This window comes from Terrapene carolina, unplaced genomic scaffold (assembly GCF_002925995.2).
Source record: "Terrapene carolina triunguis isolate 2854851 unplaced genomic scaffold, T_m_triunguis-2.0 Scaffold236, whole genome shotgun sequence".
NCBI lineage: Eukaryota > Metazoa > Chordata > Testudines > Emydidae > Terrapene > Terrapene triunguis.
The window spans coordinates 10,733,348-10,750,276 of record NW_020664587.1 but is presented as its reverse complement, the minus strand read 5'-3'; the positions used below and the strand labels follow the sequence as shown (position 1 = coordinate 10,750,276).

The following is a 16,929-nucleotide window of genomic DNA, read 5'->3' as shown; positions in this document are numbered from 1 at the left end:
AAATAAAAAAAAGGCAATGGCTGTTGAAAATAGCAATTCCAGTCCTAATAACCACTGGGAAGCATTTCTTGCTCAATTTTATCCTACTTTTTCTACAGCAAGTTACAGTGGATCAGTATATTTGATTTGGGAGAAATGAAGTAACAGCTGCCCAAACTGAGCTTGAGCACTCCTGAATTTTGAGGTGTTCAAATCTGGAAGGCAGGTGCTGGGGGGAGGGAAGGGGGCTGTGGCTCTGCGGGGGAGCATGGCAGCATGTATGCAGCAGTGTGTCTGGCGCTGCGCGGAGCCAGACACGTTGGTCTGAGTGGCACGGTAAGGGGGCTCGGGGGTTGGATGGGGCGGAGGTTCGGGGGGGCAGTCAGGGGCAGGGAGAAGGGGGGGTTATATGGGTCAGGGGTTTGGGGGGGGCAGTCAGGGGACAGGCAGCGGTTGGATAGGCATGGGAGGCCCAGGGGTTTGTCAGGGGACAGGTAGGGGGTGGGGTCCTAGGGCGGAAGTTGGGGGGGGTGTCTCAGGAGGGGGCAGTTGGGGACAAGGAGAAGGGAGGCTTAGATGGGGTCCCAAGGGGCAGTTAGGGGCAGGGGTCCCAGGAGGGGGCAATCAGGGGACAAGGAGCAGCGGCGCTTAGATAGGGGGTGGGGTCCTGGGGGGCAGTTAGGGGCAGGGGTGATCAGGGGACAGGGAGCAGGGGGGGTTGGATGGGTCGGGGTTTCTGTGGGGGGCAGTCGGAGGGAGTGGATGGTGGCAGGGTGGGGCTATCCTCCCTCCCTGTGGAGTGTGCTATTTTTTTAATGTTAAAATATGGTATCCCTACTCACAGTGCAGCTCTCCATTCAGGGCAGGCTGCAGCATGAGGTCTCAGCTACCTCACTCCCTCCCCCTCTTTCCTGTTGCTAGTGGCCAAGGGAATGCTGGGAAATGTAGTTCTTTCCCTGCTCCAGGGCTGGCTCTATAGGCAGGGAGCTAACCAAGGAACTACAGCTCCCAGGGCTCCCTGTTGGTTCTCCGCTCCCATGCTGGATCCCTGCCGCCCCTGCAAATGGGCTGCCCCAAGCACCTGCTTGCTTTGCTGGTGCCTAGAGCCGCCCCTGTTTGAGAACCTCTGATGAAGCTACTATTCGTACAAAATTGCTGATGTGCTGGGAGTCGTTGTGTGTGCAATCTGTACATCATGTCCCTTACACCCAAAGACAGGAGTTCAAGTTTTATCTACACTGGAGCTAGAAAGTGTAAATTCCAGCTTAAGGCGACATCGCAGTGCTTGCTCTGATTGAGCTGGCATGCTAAAAATAAATGTCGCCGCAGAAGCGTAAGGGGTGGGAGGAGCTAGCCACTCCACGTACCATCCTGCCCGATACACTAGGCGTGTACTTGGGCGGCTAGCCCCTCCTTCCTCTTACGCTGCCGCGGCTACATTTCATTTTTAGCATGCTAGCGAGATATGTCTCCTCGAGCTGGAAATTACACCACCTGCTCAGTGTAGATTAGGGTTGCCAGTTTTGATTGGACGTATTCCTGGAGGTTTCATCACGACATCACCTTTAATTAAAGATTAGCTGGATTCTCCAGGACAACCCTAGTGTAGATGTGCCCTCCATTTTCTGGGGAGAGCAAGAGCCTTGCTATAAAAAGGCTAAATTCTCTGTTGCATTTCCCCCTATGATTCGAATAAGGCATTTTACATTAGAAACTACCGAAGTCTCATTTGCCAAGTCTGAATTGCCATCGATGGGTGCTTGGTTTAATGCTTCTCATGTGTCCAGTCATAACTTAAACATGTACAGTGCGGCTGGACAAGCAAGGCCCTATTGTAAAGGGGCCTTTTTAATTAAAAAGTGTTGACAATAAAGGAAACCCTCTAACATTCCTTTCAGGGATATGCTGTATAATTGCTCCCCGGTCTCTGCTGATGTCTGATCCATCATTCGGGCATTGCATGTAAATGGACAGTTTTGTTTAAAAAGCAGTTTGGGGCAGATTCAGGGATCTAGGTATTTTTTAAAAAATGAATCATTTTTAGGCTGAAACAATGAAGTAACACAACCTTCTGGCAAGGCAACCCTTAGAACACACAGTTTCTGGTAAATGTCTACTGACCAGCCTTACTGTATAGCCATATGGTTGCCAAACATACATTGAGCTGCATAGATTTTCTTCTTTGGATGCTGCCTTGGCTTTAACTTTCACTTGGAGTTTAAGTTTAGGGTCCCCTCCCACCTTGTAGGTCTTCTGTAAAATCATCTTTGAGCCAGAGGCGTTTGAGCTCAGCCTAAACTGACACCTTGAACAGTTGATCTCGGCAGTGGAAGTCTCCTTTGGCCCAGGAGGAGTATTTGAGCGGTGTGAACTTTGTAGGGTGATCTCGAACTCAGGCGATCTGGGTTCGATTTCCAACCAGGGGTCAGCACCACCGTGTTGCGCGACGGACACTTGACAAAATTACCGGACTTAGTGACGGGCATTGGCGGGGGGTTATGTAATTCAGTAATTCAACCCGTAAAATAGCGCACATAATTTTCCACACTGAAAAAAACCCAGTAACCTAGCTAGCTGCTAATAATAATAATAATATTAATAATAAATTCAACTCACTTTAGTGTTTTTTAATGTACTTCGCCACCGCAGCTAGTATAGGGAGACCTCACAAAGGTTGCATGAGGCTAAATTCATTGTTTATGATGCACTCAAATGCTGTGTTACTGAGTTCCATATAAGTACTGAGGGAGATGTTTGGAAAGAGAATGAAACCCTGATACTGCAAGGTGCTGAGCATCTGCTATGAGCTTCTGAGGGCCCTCAACAACCATTGACTGCAGTGTGAGTTCAAGATACTCAGGACCTTTCAGGACTGGGCTAATGAACGTCAACTGAAGTTGATGGCACTCAGAAATGTATCCCATGTGTAGTCAATTGTTGTGTGGATATGTAGGTAGGTAGATCAATAGATTAAAGCCTGTGATAGCTGTGCGTGGGTTTGGTTGGTATCAAAACATCCTATGAAATAAAAGGTTCCCCAGCTGCATTTTATTGGGCTTGCAATTATGAGAATCTGTTTTACACTTATTCAATATGGAGGAAATGCTTTTGAATTATGAATACTTTTTAAAAATAACTTTTTACAGGGTCTATAGAAAATCAAAGTTCTGTGAGCTGTACACCAGTAGCAGTTCACTAATAAAAACTATGGGCCAGATTGCACCTGGGCCGTGCGTGGATGATCAGTTGTGTGAGAGTGTGGGGAGAGTAATGCTCGTTTCCCCCCCCCCCTTTGAATCTCTTTTTAGCATCAGACTTTCATTCCCTTTCCGAATATTTCTCTATGGCCCTCATAACTGCACAACGGGTTGTTGTTGTTATCCCTGTGTGACGGCTGGGGAACTGAGGCCTTGCCCAAGGTCACACAGGAAATCAGTGGCAGAGGCAGAGCCAAGAATAGAAATCTGGTCGCTCAGGGACCAACAAGCACCTTCACCAAGACCATCCTACCACGATGCAGTTCCTGCTCCACTTTCCCACACTCCATGCTCTGCTGACAGTGGGGCCTTGCTGGGCCTCTTTTGGCACAAGGTCATGGCCTGCCCACAGGTCAGATGCAGGGGGTGAGGAGCATGGCTACTACCCTGAAGGGATGGGGCAGTGGGCGTTCTAATCCTGTGTGTCTGGGATTATGCTCCCATCAGGTTCAGTGCCTCCTGGTGCTCCCACTGAGATGGCCCTGTTCTACATAGTCTACCAACATGGGACGGTGGGTAAAACTGGTTAATTATGTAGGGACCCATTTCATTACAGAGACCTGCAGTGCCAACAGCTAGAAAGAACCTCTTTCTTCTTCACCTAGCACCTCTTCTAGCACCTCGGGCGGCTCCCCATCTCCGCAAGCGGCTCCCCGTCCCTACTGTTGCTGGCGAAGACGTGGCCAGGCAGCTCTGCCTCGGTTCCCACCTGTCAAATGGGGATGATGCTTCCATTCTCCCACCCTTTCTGTCTTGTCTATTTAGCTTGTAAACTCTTCAAGGCAGGGACTCTCTCTTACTGTGTGTACGTACAGGACCTGGCGCAATGGGGCCCTGATCTCAGCTGGGCCTTCCGGGTACTACTGTTGTACAGATTCAGAATAAAGAGCACGTATTCACACAGGGAGGAAGGGGCAGAGTGTGTGGTTCAGTGCTTTAGATAGACGCGGGGAACCAGGAATCCTGTATTCCAATCCTGGTTATGACATAGATTCCTTCAGTGGCCTTGGGCAAGTCAATTGAGCCCAAGTTTTCAGAAGTGGCCTCTTCTTTTGGATGCCTCCTTGTTTTGGGAGCCCAGCTTTAGACAACCTGTGGCCTGATGGGTTTTTTTTAACAGTGAGGTTCCCATAGACTCCAAGGAGAGTTGAGGGCACTCAGCACCTCTGTAGACTGGATGCATGATGCCCAAACTGGGCCTTTCCCGTGACAACCTCCATCTACCATACAGCCTCCTGGGAATTGCCCATCCCGGAATGCAGCTGGTTTCTTTGGATCAGGCCCTTAATGCTGTGGATCTGGTGTGAGTGGGAGACTAGAGTGGGTTCCTGGGCAGAACTTCAGTCTTTGTGTCAATACACCCCTGCTCCCACCCATATTCCTTTGTCTTTTACCATCACTCCTTTTCTCTTAGGCAATCCTTTAGGGGGCAACCTGCCTGATTTGAACTCCTTAGAAAGTAGCTCTAAATGAGGAGGAGCAAGAGCTTGGTGCGTGATCAGATGGAATCGATGTACCTCTTAACCATATCTGTAATGCAGCGGTTCTCAAACTGGTCCACGGACCACCAATGGTCCGCGAGCTCCATTCAGGTGGTCCGCGGATAGTTCCCTCTAAAATATTAAAATAGGAGTTGTGTGCTTTTATTTGTAGAACAAAAAACCATTGTTTATTATTATGTGGGTTTTTTTTTTATATATAGTACATTTATCCAAAGCGCTTTACAATAGTTAGCTAAAGGTACAAACAACATTTGGAAAGATCATTGAGTGGTCCGCCGAGACCCTCAGCAATTTTCAAGTGGGCCGCAGAAAAAAAGTTTGAGAACCACTGCTGTAGTGTCTAGCAACTACAGTGAGGCAGGCATTCGAAAAGCACCAGGTGGACTTCAGAGGAGCGCCCTCAGTTATTTCAAATATGACCACTGAGGACTTAGATTTTCAAGAGAACGTAAGGGAATTGGGGGCCCAGCTCTCCATGAAATTTGGGGGCTGGGCTCCTTTTGAAAATCCCATCCATAATAATGATTTAAACCAAGAAAGGGGATAGTCAAGCCCTGGCGGTGGGCTCATACAGCAGAACTAGGGTCAGAGGCTACAGGGTGATTGAACAAATAGATGGTGAGGGCTTTCAGTGCTTTGCTGGCTCTTGTCTTCAGGCTGTGCAGGTGGGTTTTTTTTTTTTTTTTTTTTAATGCTGTTGCTGGATGCAGAAACCACCTGTAGTTTAATGCGATTATCACTCAGCCTCAGGAAGGAAATGAAGTGCTCCTTAATGTGTGTTTAACAACGGCTAAACCTGGAGGGCTTCATGCCAGAGCCTGAGAGACTCTAATGCTTATGTAAAGGCGCTGGTCTGACATCAGGGCACTTTAGTACATAGTTGTGTTGTTTGCCTGAAGCCACATTTATGCAATAGCTCCTGCAGGCTAATCTGAGCCTAGATTTTTTTTTTTTTCCTCTCTCTCTTCTCCCCGGAGATCCTCCCAAGGTAAATTCGGGTGCATTATTTCACTGAAGGACATCGTGTTTTTATTTTGCCTTAAAACTTAGGCAGCGGGCCCAGCTGTTGTGGTGGGATTCGTTGTTGTAAGTTGTCCCAGGGTGTGCATGACGGAACAGGCTGTAGAACCCGTTTGGGTTGAGGCTGGATGGCCTGTCGGCTTATGGGGGAAGAAAAATGGATTTTGTGATGTCTTCTTTTTTAGAAACCTCTTTCCCCCCAATGCGTTGTGGGATCTTGCCACAAACACTTGATCGATTCCCTCAAAGACGATAAAACCTGTAACCAAGGGGAGGGCGCCTTAGCCAGTAACGCTGAACGTCAGCGCTGCATGCCAGGGAATGCAGCTGCTTCTGAGAGGTAGTGGGTTGATGGAGACAAGACGCCTGCTTATCCACCAAACACTTAGAGCCACAGTGTGAGCCTTAGCCCTGACCTAGAGGTGAGAGGGTAGTTTGGTTTCTACGGCCAGTTGAGTCCTTGGCCTCTCTGGTGGAGGGTCAAGCATGACGTGGGCACCTTTCTATAGGGAATTGGACTGAGACTCTCTGAACTCCTTTCTCATTGGCTGCCCAACAGTCATCAGACAGGAACGAATGAGTGTGCGGGGCTGGGGCTTTCAATGGGCCTATGGAAGTGAAAAACACCAACCCTCCCATTGGTTTGATGGTCAGGGACGCAGCCACACGCTCTGGGTGTCCCTAAACTTCTGCCTGCCAGAAGCAGGGACTGGATGATGGGGTAGCTCACTCGGTAAATAGCCCTGTTCTGTTCACTCCTTCTGAAGCATCTGGCACCAGTTACTGTCCGAGACAGGATACTGGGCCAGGTGGACCATTGGTTTGACCCAGTATGGCCATTCTTAAGTGCTTGATCTTGCCCCGTTGACATCAGTGGGAGCAGGGGAAGCTCCAGAGTAGCAAATCTGGAAGTCAGCACTTCTCATGTTCTTCCCAACCCTGCCAGTGACCAGCAGCACAACTGAGGAGGGCAGGTCATTAATTCTCAGCTTCAGGTTTCCCCACATGTTAAAAGATGCTATTAACAACCATCCAGTGAAGCTGGAAAGATGAATTCATTGTCCTTTGAGACCCCCAGACCGCAGCTGCTACAGAAGTATAACTATTATTGCAAGTAATACAGATACGATGGCTGATTTAATATCCAGCGGAACGTCTGGCTATAATACAGCATTTTAAATAGGGACTGGAGCCAATAGGCACTCTTGAACCTTGCCATTATTAGCGTCTGACATAATGACACCCTTTTTTCTGGGTTGCTAAGTGCTGAAGTCTGCATCTCTCCCCGAGCAGCACCTGCCTTTCCATCGCAGGAAGTCAGCTCTCGAACGTAAGCTCTTCTGGAAGCATGCAAATAAAACCCTATATGTTTCCCCACCGCCCTCTTCTATCCTCACCAGGTGTTTCAGGCAGTAGCTGTTTGGCTGGTTAGCTCCAACCCTGATGTTATTGTAAATGAGCATGTCCGTTCAGCTTGCAATGCTGGGGCTGAGGGGAACAGGGAAGGTTTTATAAATGGATGGATTGCAGTCAGTTGCCAAAACAACCGATGTGCTGCATCTGCAAAGGTGATTTAAATGGAAACATTCCAGGGGCTTCACTCTGCTGGTTATGTTTGCATCCATCTAGTGAACATCTGGAAGTATTTCCACAATCTGTGGTCCCTTTTATCTGTAGAATTACACATAAATTAGCAGCTCTCAGGAACCCAGGCAGGTGTGCGTGTACAGAATGAGGTACAGTGCTGTGTGTTTAGTGGAGGGACCATTTAAAATGAATGTTGATAATAGTGCAAACCATAGTACGCCTGTTACATAGCATCTACCCAGGGCTATTCATCTTCAAAGCACTTTATAGACAAATTAGGACCTGATCCAAAGCCCACCGAAGTCGATGGAAAGCTTCCCGTTAAATTCAGTGGTGTTTAGATCATATATTATGGGCCAGTGTGGTCTAGAGATTAAGTGGCTAGAAATCAATGGCTAATAGCCAAGATGGTCAGGGATGCAGCCCCATGCTCTGGGTGTCCCTAAACCTCTGACTGCTAGAAGTTGGGACTGGGTGGATGACACCCAATTGTGCAAATCAGTAGAACTCTTCCCTGTTTCACAGGTGAGAAACTAAGCAGAGAGGTTTCTCCAAGGCACTGTGGCAGACCGGGATTAGCCCTGCAGAGTTCCTCGCTGCCACTCCTGTGCTCAGAATACTGTGCCTCTCTAACAGGTATTTACAACCTGTATGTTCAGCAGGTTTACGGTAGCAATATGGAAACGAAGTGATGACATAACTTTATTTTCACATGGAGTCCTTGGTATGATTGTTTAAAAGCCAGCCGTGGCCCGTAGACAAAATTCATCCCTGCTGTAAACAAGCACGTCCCCATTGACCCCAATGGGGTGTCACTTGCTTAGACCCCAGATGAATTTGGCCCCATAAATGCCTGTACGCCAGCAGCCCTTTATTTACTCTAGGCAGATTGAGTGGACAGTTGATAAGTTACTGGTATGGATTTGAACTAGTGACCAAGAACTGACAGATGCAGTATTCTGTTACCAATCCTCCAAAATGTCCAACCCTCTCTCATCGGCGATTGTTTGGCATTCTTAGCGCACAGTCCAAGAAAATTACCCATCCGGTCTGCCCTCTGAAGGCCCTGGAGGGTGTGTTTCTGTAGTCATGAACAGCCTGCTAGTTGGTGAAAGCTGGGCATGACTTTTCCTGAGTTGGGCCCTTAAAGAAATATTTGCTCAGCTTCCTCCCAGCTGTAATGCCTGACTCCCATCATGCTCTCCCTGCTGTCATCTTGAAATGAGAGCAAAGCAAATGCCTGAGATGCCTTTTACGTGTTTCTCATTAAACAGGCACATAGTGCTAAGCAACAGCTTTAATTGAAATGGGGAGCAGTGGGTGATGAAAAATGCAGCTTTGTGGAGAAGCTACAATATCGTTTTGACACTGGGCTGTCAGGTTTTATCAGAAGAGTTGCAAATTCTCTGCAAAACTTCATGGTCGAGGACTGGAGCTTTTGATCCAAAATCTTTCTTTCAGGGTGAAAAGATCTATGACCAGACTAAATCATCATGTTACAAAAGTAACTTGGCCTTGGTTACACAAAGGAACCATTCAGTCAGAGCAGAATGACCCAGTTGTGGATTCTGGGACAGAGTTATTTTCAAAAAAAAAATTTTTTTTTTTTTTTAACCAAAGAGAGTTGAACCATTTGACTGAAACAACCTTGCGATTCTAACGTTTCGTGCTGGGGCAAACATTGGAAAAAACAGCCGCCCACTTCCCCTCTGCCAGTAACTTTCTGAATTCCCATTCTCAATGTATTAAAAAACCTATTAATAGAACTCTTTACTGTTGTAACAAATCCATGACTATGAGCTCTTGCTGTGGTGCACATACTGGCCAATTAGCACTTAATAGGGACAGAACTCAGATCCTCCCGCTCCACCAGCCAAGGGCCAAGGTTTTCAAAAATCAGAGTGACATTGTGGCCGTGTTGCAGTCACTGGGAGTTTTGCCCTTAACTTTATTGGGGCCAGGATTTCACCTTATGTGCCTAAAGTTAGGCTCCTAAATCTCTCTTTAGGCTCTCAAGTGGCCTAATTTTCAAAAGGGCTGAGAATCCCGGTGCTCCATACTTTTAAAGATCACTTACTTGGGAGCCTAACTCTAGGCTCCAGTTTTCATAATCTTGGTCCAGGTTCTTACTACTCAACGACTAAAGCAGAGTCACTATTAGCTGCTAGCAGTATAGGGCATATGCTATAAAGTTTAGCTATTCTGATTCCATTAAGCAGAAAGGGGTGTAACACACACACGGATGCCAGCTCAATGCAGTATTAATACAAATCTCTCCCCCCAAAATATGGCATACATAGAAAGTTATCCAACAAAGACATGGTCTATTTGCAGGAAATGATTGATACCTATTTCTATCATAGATGAAAACAGCAGCCTTTGTCCGCACGGTCTATATACGCAATCCAGGGTACTGCGGGTTGTGCTTCATTGCCTTCTCCTGGCCCAATGCATCACTGGGATAGCAGACTAGGAGACCCACAGTCAACTGTGTGCTAGGAAGCATACATGCCCTGTAGGTTCCCATGGTGATAGTGGGCTCCCTAGCTCCTGGCACCCAGAGACAACTTGTCAACCGCATACTGTGCTGGTACAGTATGTTCTCGATGCACCCACAGAACAATGACCATGTGTTAACAGTCTCTCTAACCCTGCTGCCCAGCCACCTTTACCGTTGCAGCTCTGCCCTTTTCACTCCTCTTCCTTCAATGGCAGGAAGAGCCTTTCTGCTCCTGCCAAGACCCAGGTTCGGGGATTTGTGTTCCGCTTGGTGCCATTGTGGACCACAAACGTAGCAGGCAGTACAGCCTCCTGCTCTGTTAACGATGGCAAACCTGACCTCTGCTTTCAGGAGGTAAGTAAGGGGGCAGACGTGGATCTATGGTTTTGCAATGATGCGATCAAGCCCCACAGATGGAAGGTGCGGTAGCAGTATAAAGGGTTGTTGTCATGGCAAAAATGTCAGTGAACTGGAGCCTCCTGGCCTCATGAGTGGAGACTTAATCATGTCCCAATTTTTTCCTGAGAAATGGAACCCGGCCACAGCAAAGGCGATTCGAGTCATGACCCCGCTTCCCTTCCCAGAAACTGCACCTGGTGTTTTCCGTTTCTTTGGTAAATTCTGCTTCAGCGAAGCTTTTTGAGGATAGTGTGGAAGGGGGGGAGAGATCTTCAAGGAGCCTCAGTAGCTGGTTGGTTGAGTGTGTGGTAAAGCTGTGCAGCTTATCATTTTCCCCATCTCACCAGTTGGTTTCTCTCCATTTAAAAAAAGCCCTATATTGGGCTCTGGGTTAGCTTTAATTTTACATGACATGAAGCAAACAGATACCAAGAACTTGCCCATAAAGTGTACAATATCCCAGCGGAGCGTAAGAAAACGAGTAAGGCCCAATCCTGATCAGTACAGACGAGATTCAGCCAGAGCATCCGGAGTTGAGGAATGATTTAATCTCGATAGGTTGGAGGGCATTATAGCTTTAAATCAAAGAGTTGAAATAAATGTTGTGGTCTCTATGAAGTGGTGTTCGGCTCCTTCCACTGTTGAAAGATTATTTTAATGGCTAAGGTTACTAGTAACACACAGAATGCTGACTGGTTTATAAAGCGTTTCCTATATTAACATGTACAGATTGTATGTTTTCCCTGAGAATGCTACCAAATGGAGTAGAAAGAAGAAACAAACTAAACTCTCACAATCGATCCAGTCACAAACATGTCCTGTCCCCCTTCAGACATATTAGTAAGAGTGGGCTGGATTGCATGCTTCATTTCACTTTGCCATTATGGCCCTGTTGCAGTATATGCCATCTGTGGGATCATAATTGACTGCAATGTGATTTAATTACAGTAATGGGTTTTTTTCCACTTTGGATGAAGAAAGTAATTTGAAGATTTAAATCTTCCTTTGGCATAAAGATTTTTTTTCTTCCCCTCTCCTCAGAGAACTCTAAAAGAAAGAGAGTGCAAAGTATTTTACTTATTATCATAGATACGTGCTGTAGAATCTCATGCATTCTCCTGTCTGCCAACCCCAAACCTAATTATTGTCCCAAATCTCTCCTGCCAGCCTTACCTCACTTGTCAGCAAAGATTTAGTGGGGCGAAGTCTCCTAAGGTTTCATTGACATTACTGAACACTTACTACAGAGATTTATCACAAATAATCAAAACCAACACAATTGTCAAAGTAAGTTTGCGGAAGCGGTAGCCTGTTTAAAAATAGTCTCTTTGTTCATTTACTGAATCACGAAATTTAGTATCCTTGACTGAGGATTTGTTTCCACGTACCGGGGGATCGACATGCGGTGATCGATCCATGGGGGGTTGATTTAACGGGTCTAGTGAAGACCCGCTAAATCGACAGCAGATTGCTCTCCCGCCGACTCTTGTACCCCACCAGAACAAGAAGCATAAGGTAAGTCGACAGGAGAGTTTCTCCCATTGACCCAGCGCGGTGTAGACACCACAATAAGTCGACCTAAGGTACGTCGACTCCAGTTACGTGAATAACATAGCTGGAGTTGCGTAACTTAGGTTGACTAACCCCATAGTGTAGACCTGCCCTGAGTCTCCCAGTCATTGGTGCAAATCAATGAGGAATGTAATGCAACTGTGTATGGCATAGATGAGAATCTTCTATTCTTTTCCAGTTGTTCTCCCTTCATATTCAAAACAAAGCCCCAAAGATTGCAGTGTCACTATTTCAGGCGGTAGTGGTTTGGACAAGTACTGCAGAATACAATTGTTCATGCTAATAGAGAACCCTCCTGTGTTTTCCACTTTCAAGGTCAGAATTGTCACTGTGCCAAGGTTCTTTTGCTATTCCAAATATCAGGAGTTCTAGGCCAAACTGCAATGTGGACTTTGAAACTCACTGTCTTAGTAGTTTGGTTGCCTGTTGCCACTTGTTTCCAGTTTATGCCATGATTTCTCCTCTGAAACTTAGTACTGTGTAATGGTAAAAATGCATCTTTGGCGTGCATGGAATTTGCTTACTTTATTCCATGTGTCAGCAGTGCTGAGCACTGTACATTTTAAGGTGAATAGCTTACTTGGGGCTAGAAGAGTATCCTTACTCACACTGGGTGAAATCATGGTACCTTGAAGTCCATGGCAAAACTCCCCGTGGCATCAGTGGGGCCAGAATTCCTTCCATGGTACAGGACTTTACTCTGCAAGTGGTTTATTCATTTCAACAGAACTATTCATGGTGTAAGGTGATTACAATGTGGCTCTTGGTTAAGACCCAAATATCTGATGGATAATTGTCCAGTTATCTCAAATGGGTGCTGACAGTAGCTATTTCAATGTTTGTTTTTAAAATCATTCTTCTTTCTTTGTCTAGCTGGAATCAAGATGACGACAGCTGCACCACTGGGAAATAATACCCTGTCTCCAACAAATGTGACCACAAAGTCTCAAGAAGAAATTCTTTATCAGAGTAAGAAAAATATTGTGACAATGGATATATTTGAGTTGCATTTTAAATGCCATGTGTCTGGGGAAGATTTTGAAAAGATGTCTGAAAACATTCCCATGTGCAAACATTGTTAAACAAGGGACTTATATAAAACTGCCACATCACCCTTTGAAAATTCATCCTCCTAAAGATAATCAAAATTAAATAGAATAAAATGGATTTTAGTGAGCTTGTTTGAAAAAAGTGTCAGTCTTGAAGGTCCTGTTTAAATGCAATTGTACTAGTTTTTGATGTGTGTTTTGATTCTTTCAGCTATTAAATAGACACTGACTACTTGAACGACAGGTTTCAGAGTAGCAGCCGTGTTAGTCTGTATCCGCAAAAAGAACAGGAGTACTTGTGGCACCTTAGAGACTAACAAATTTATTAGAGCATAAATGCTCTAATAAATTTGTTAGTCTCTAAGGTGCCACAAGTACTCCTGTTCTTTTTGTGACTACTTGAAGTAAGGAAAAAAGTCTTCTGTTACTGATAACTTATTTTTTTATTAATTGTTTTTATTAATCTAGTTTACTCAACATCATTTGCTAGTTTTGCAGAATTTACTAGCCCAGGCACAAAGTCTAGTAACTTGCCCTCTAGTATGAAGATTGTAATGAAAAACATATAATACGTAGAGCATGCATATGATATGTAAGCGCATACGTAGGTATGTGCTTAACTTTATGCACAGTGAGTAGTTGTTTATTGGGAGCACCTAGAGGGCCCAGCAGAGATCATAGCCTCATTGTGCTGGGCATCACACAGATTCTTGGGGTGTGTCTACACTGCAGCTGGGAGTATGCGTCCCAGCTCAGCTAGACAGACGCACTAGCTCTGCCCCAGCTATTGCTAAAAATAGCTGAGTAGCCAGGGATAGTACGGGCAGCAGCTCAGGTTAGCCGCCTGAGTACAAACCCACCTGGAACCTGGGTGGTTTGCTTGAGCCGCTACTCTCGGCTACACTGCCATTTTTAGCATGCTAGCAGAAGTGGAGCTATTGTGTATCCATCTGCAGGGCCGGCTTTAGCAAGTGCAGGGCCCGATTCCTGGGGCGGCACTTCGAATTGCCGGCTGGGGGTGGGGGGGCCGCAGGGCTGGCCGCGCTCCGGCCGGGAGAGCGGGCCCGCGGGCTGGCCGCGCTCCAGCCGGGAGAGCGGGCCCGCGGGCTGGCCGCGCTCCGGCCGGGAGAGCGGGGCCGTGGGGCTTGCCGCGCTCCGGCCGGCGCTCTGGCCAGGGGAATGGGGCCCCCGAAGACGACTGCTGCCGGGGTGAGTGCGCGGGGCCCTCTTAGGCACAGGGCCCGATTCCAGGGAATCGGGCGAATCGGCCTAAAGCCGGCCCTGTCCATCTGCCCAAGCTGGAAAGCACGTTCCAAGCTGCAGTGTAGACATACCCACACTAAGGGAGAGTTCCTGCCCCAAAAAGATGAAACAGACAAAGGGTGGAAGGGAACACAGAGGCATAGAGAAGGGAAGCGACTTGCCCAGGGTCATATAACCGGTTGGGCAGAGCCACAGGTCTCCTGAATCCCCACCCACTGAACCAGACTGTCTCTCAATGGGTTTGTTTACTTATTGTATTTCCTTCAGCAAAGAATAGGAAAACAGACCAGTCAGTTTGTTTTATTTTTAGTCAGTTTTACTCTAATTCTTAAGCGCTAATTCGGTGCCACAATGTTTGGAGTTAAGCCTTTGCCTGCAGAGTTTGCACCTCAAATCGCTGTTTTTCCGGAATAAAAATAAAAATGGAAACAGGTTTTGGAAATCTTTTTCTCTTTAAACATGTAACTTAAATTAACCGGGCAAAGTCTTGTTCAAGCAATACAATAAAAGCTATTTAAACAAAACATGCTCAGTCTTTTTTCTTGTCCCTTGTAGGTTCTGGAGCAATCGTAGCTGCCATTGTAGTTGGACTGATTATTATATTCACAGTGGTTCTGCTCATGTTGAAAACGTATAACAGGTACATGGCTTTGTTCCTAATTTCTTTTATGTAGCTAAGGTTAGACAGGATAAACCGAAATCACTGCCACGTGCTTAGAATTTCTCAGGTCTATGCTGTAGTATCTCACAGGCCATTTTAAGGACTTAATTGCCAAAATTCCAAGGACTAAAATTACAATACACATTCCTGATTGTTCATTTGAAATTTCAGACATCATAACCATGCTCTCTTGCTACCTTGAGAATCTGTTCTTTCCACTCTGCTAGCACTGGTTTCCTTGCTGTCCTGCCTTCTCCTCTGCACCTCCTGTATCTTCATGTCTCAACCACGCTTTCTGATATCTCAAACTTCAGAACAAAACATTTTAAATTCCTTTTGCATATGCCTCTTGATGTCTCTCTCTCCTTCTGCTAGTCTGCTGTATTTAAAAACTGTTTTAGATGCAGTTTTCATGAAAGATTCTACAAGAAACAGAAATGTAACTTCCCCATCCTCCTCCTTCCTAGTTCCATTTCCTTTCCCTCTCATCCTGATTGCTGGCCCTTCCTGCCCCCTGCTGCTCCACTACCTGTGCTGCCTGTCCCACAGCACCAAACTGAAACTGACCAGAAATCAGGTCAGTTTCACTTTGCTCCAAGCAGGATATTCAAAGTGGATTTGTCTGTTTTTACATTGTTGCTTTCCAAGATACAAAAAGCATAAATGAATGCAAGTCTGGCAGAAGCTTTTTGCATGCCAGCCCCAGGTTTTGTCTACCATTTTCTGGCATATGCTGCCCTCTGGTTACCTGCTGCTTCCAGATGAGGCAACTTAAATGAACCAGGTTATCTTCATGAATCCTGAAGGAGTTTGTGTCTTCAGTTTTCTTTTTGTACCTATGGTGACAGAAGCCTGCTGCCTTTTGTCTCAGTGGAGGATACAGATGCCCACATGTTAGACAGGGCAGACGGGCTTCCTGTTTGTTTTCAGGTGCTAATTATCTATAAATCCCTAAATGACCTGGGTCCTGGCTGAAATTTTTGGAAGTAAAAGATGTATTTGAAAAATGGCCTTTTTCAAAAAGTAAAATCTTTGCAAAACCTTGACTTTCATTTTTCATGACGCTTATTCAAATTTTTTCAATAAAATAAATTTGTAAAAACTTGGGGGGGGGGGGAGAGAGAAACAAAAAAGATCCATTTCATACCCTGCAAAACAGTAACAACTTTGAAAATTTTTCAAAAAACAATGTACTCCTTTTTTCAACCTCCTCTTCCCCATCCCCCGTTACAGTTAGCCAGCTGTAATGCTCTCACTGCCTGTCCCCAAGGATTAACTCTTGGGAGCAGGCAGCAGAAGATTCTTGGTGTTGGCCCCTGTTCTTTGGAACTCATTGCCCGCGTTTAGCAGAGTGGGGCAACAGAGAGCTGCTGCTTCTGGCATTTTCGTGGAGGAAAGTGAAGTAGGGTATAAATCTAAAACTCTCGTCACCACACTGATGAACCATTAGTAACACTGGGTTTCAGTTAAAATCTTGGGATGAAATCTTGGCTCCACTGACTAAAATGGCAGGAATTTCCATTGACTTCAGTGTGGCCAGGATTTCACCCTTGATGTTCAATGCACCATGATTCTTGACATTTTCCCCCAGACAGGACTTAAAATAGGAGAGCCCACACCCGGACAAGTAGGAAATGATGACGAAATTTTAATTTCTCTTTACAGACACATGAGGGCAAAACGAGAGCTGGAACCCACAAGCACCAAAGCCAAGACCCCACCTACTTTCGGTCAGAACAGTTCCAATGCTAATCAACCCACAACAGTAACTATCGTACCAGTGGACATCCATATGCAGAACAGATGACTGTGGACGTTGGCCCTACCTATGAGAGATCACTCTCCTTGAAGAATGAGACATGACAACCAGGCTCTTTATTCACATAGACCTGTGACTCTTTACCAGAGGAGAATTGGCACTGGTACAGTGACTACGTGTGGAGTTGAAACCAAGGATTATGTGGGTAACTGGCCACGTTTTCTTTTAGTAGAAGGAAAAAATAAAATGCTGAGCACCTTTGTATGGCCAATCTAACAATGTGATGGCATCATATCAACAGGAAAATGAAGAGTCTTATTTTCTCTGTAGAAGTTAAGTGGCAACAAATGGCAAAAATACCCTTTAGATGGGTCAAAAGAT

At 45.9% G+C, this 16,929-nt stretch overlaps 1 protein-coding gene across 1 annotated transcript in view; it reads left to right on the top strand.

Moving 5' to 3' along the window:
* Positions 1-16,923, top strand: part of NCMAP (non-compact myelin associated protein) — a 42,587-nt gene extending 25,664 nt beyond the window's left edge. The window contains exons 2-4 of the mRNA XM_026657052.1: positions 12,690-12,785; positions 14,684-14,768; positions 16,455-16,923. Coding sequence (XP_026512837.1) covers positions 12,690-12,785; positions 14,684-14,768; positions 16,455-16,596 — 323 coding nt within the window. The 3' untranslated portion in view covers positions 16,597-16,923. The remainder of the gene's footprint in view (positions 1-12,689; positions 12,786-14,683; positions 14,769-16,454) is intronic.
* The last annotated feature ends 6 nt before the right edge of the window (positions 16,924-16,929 follow it).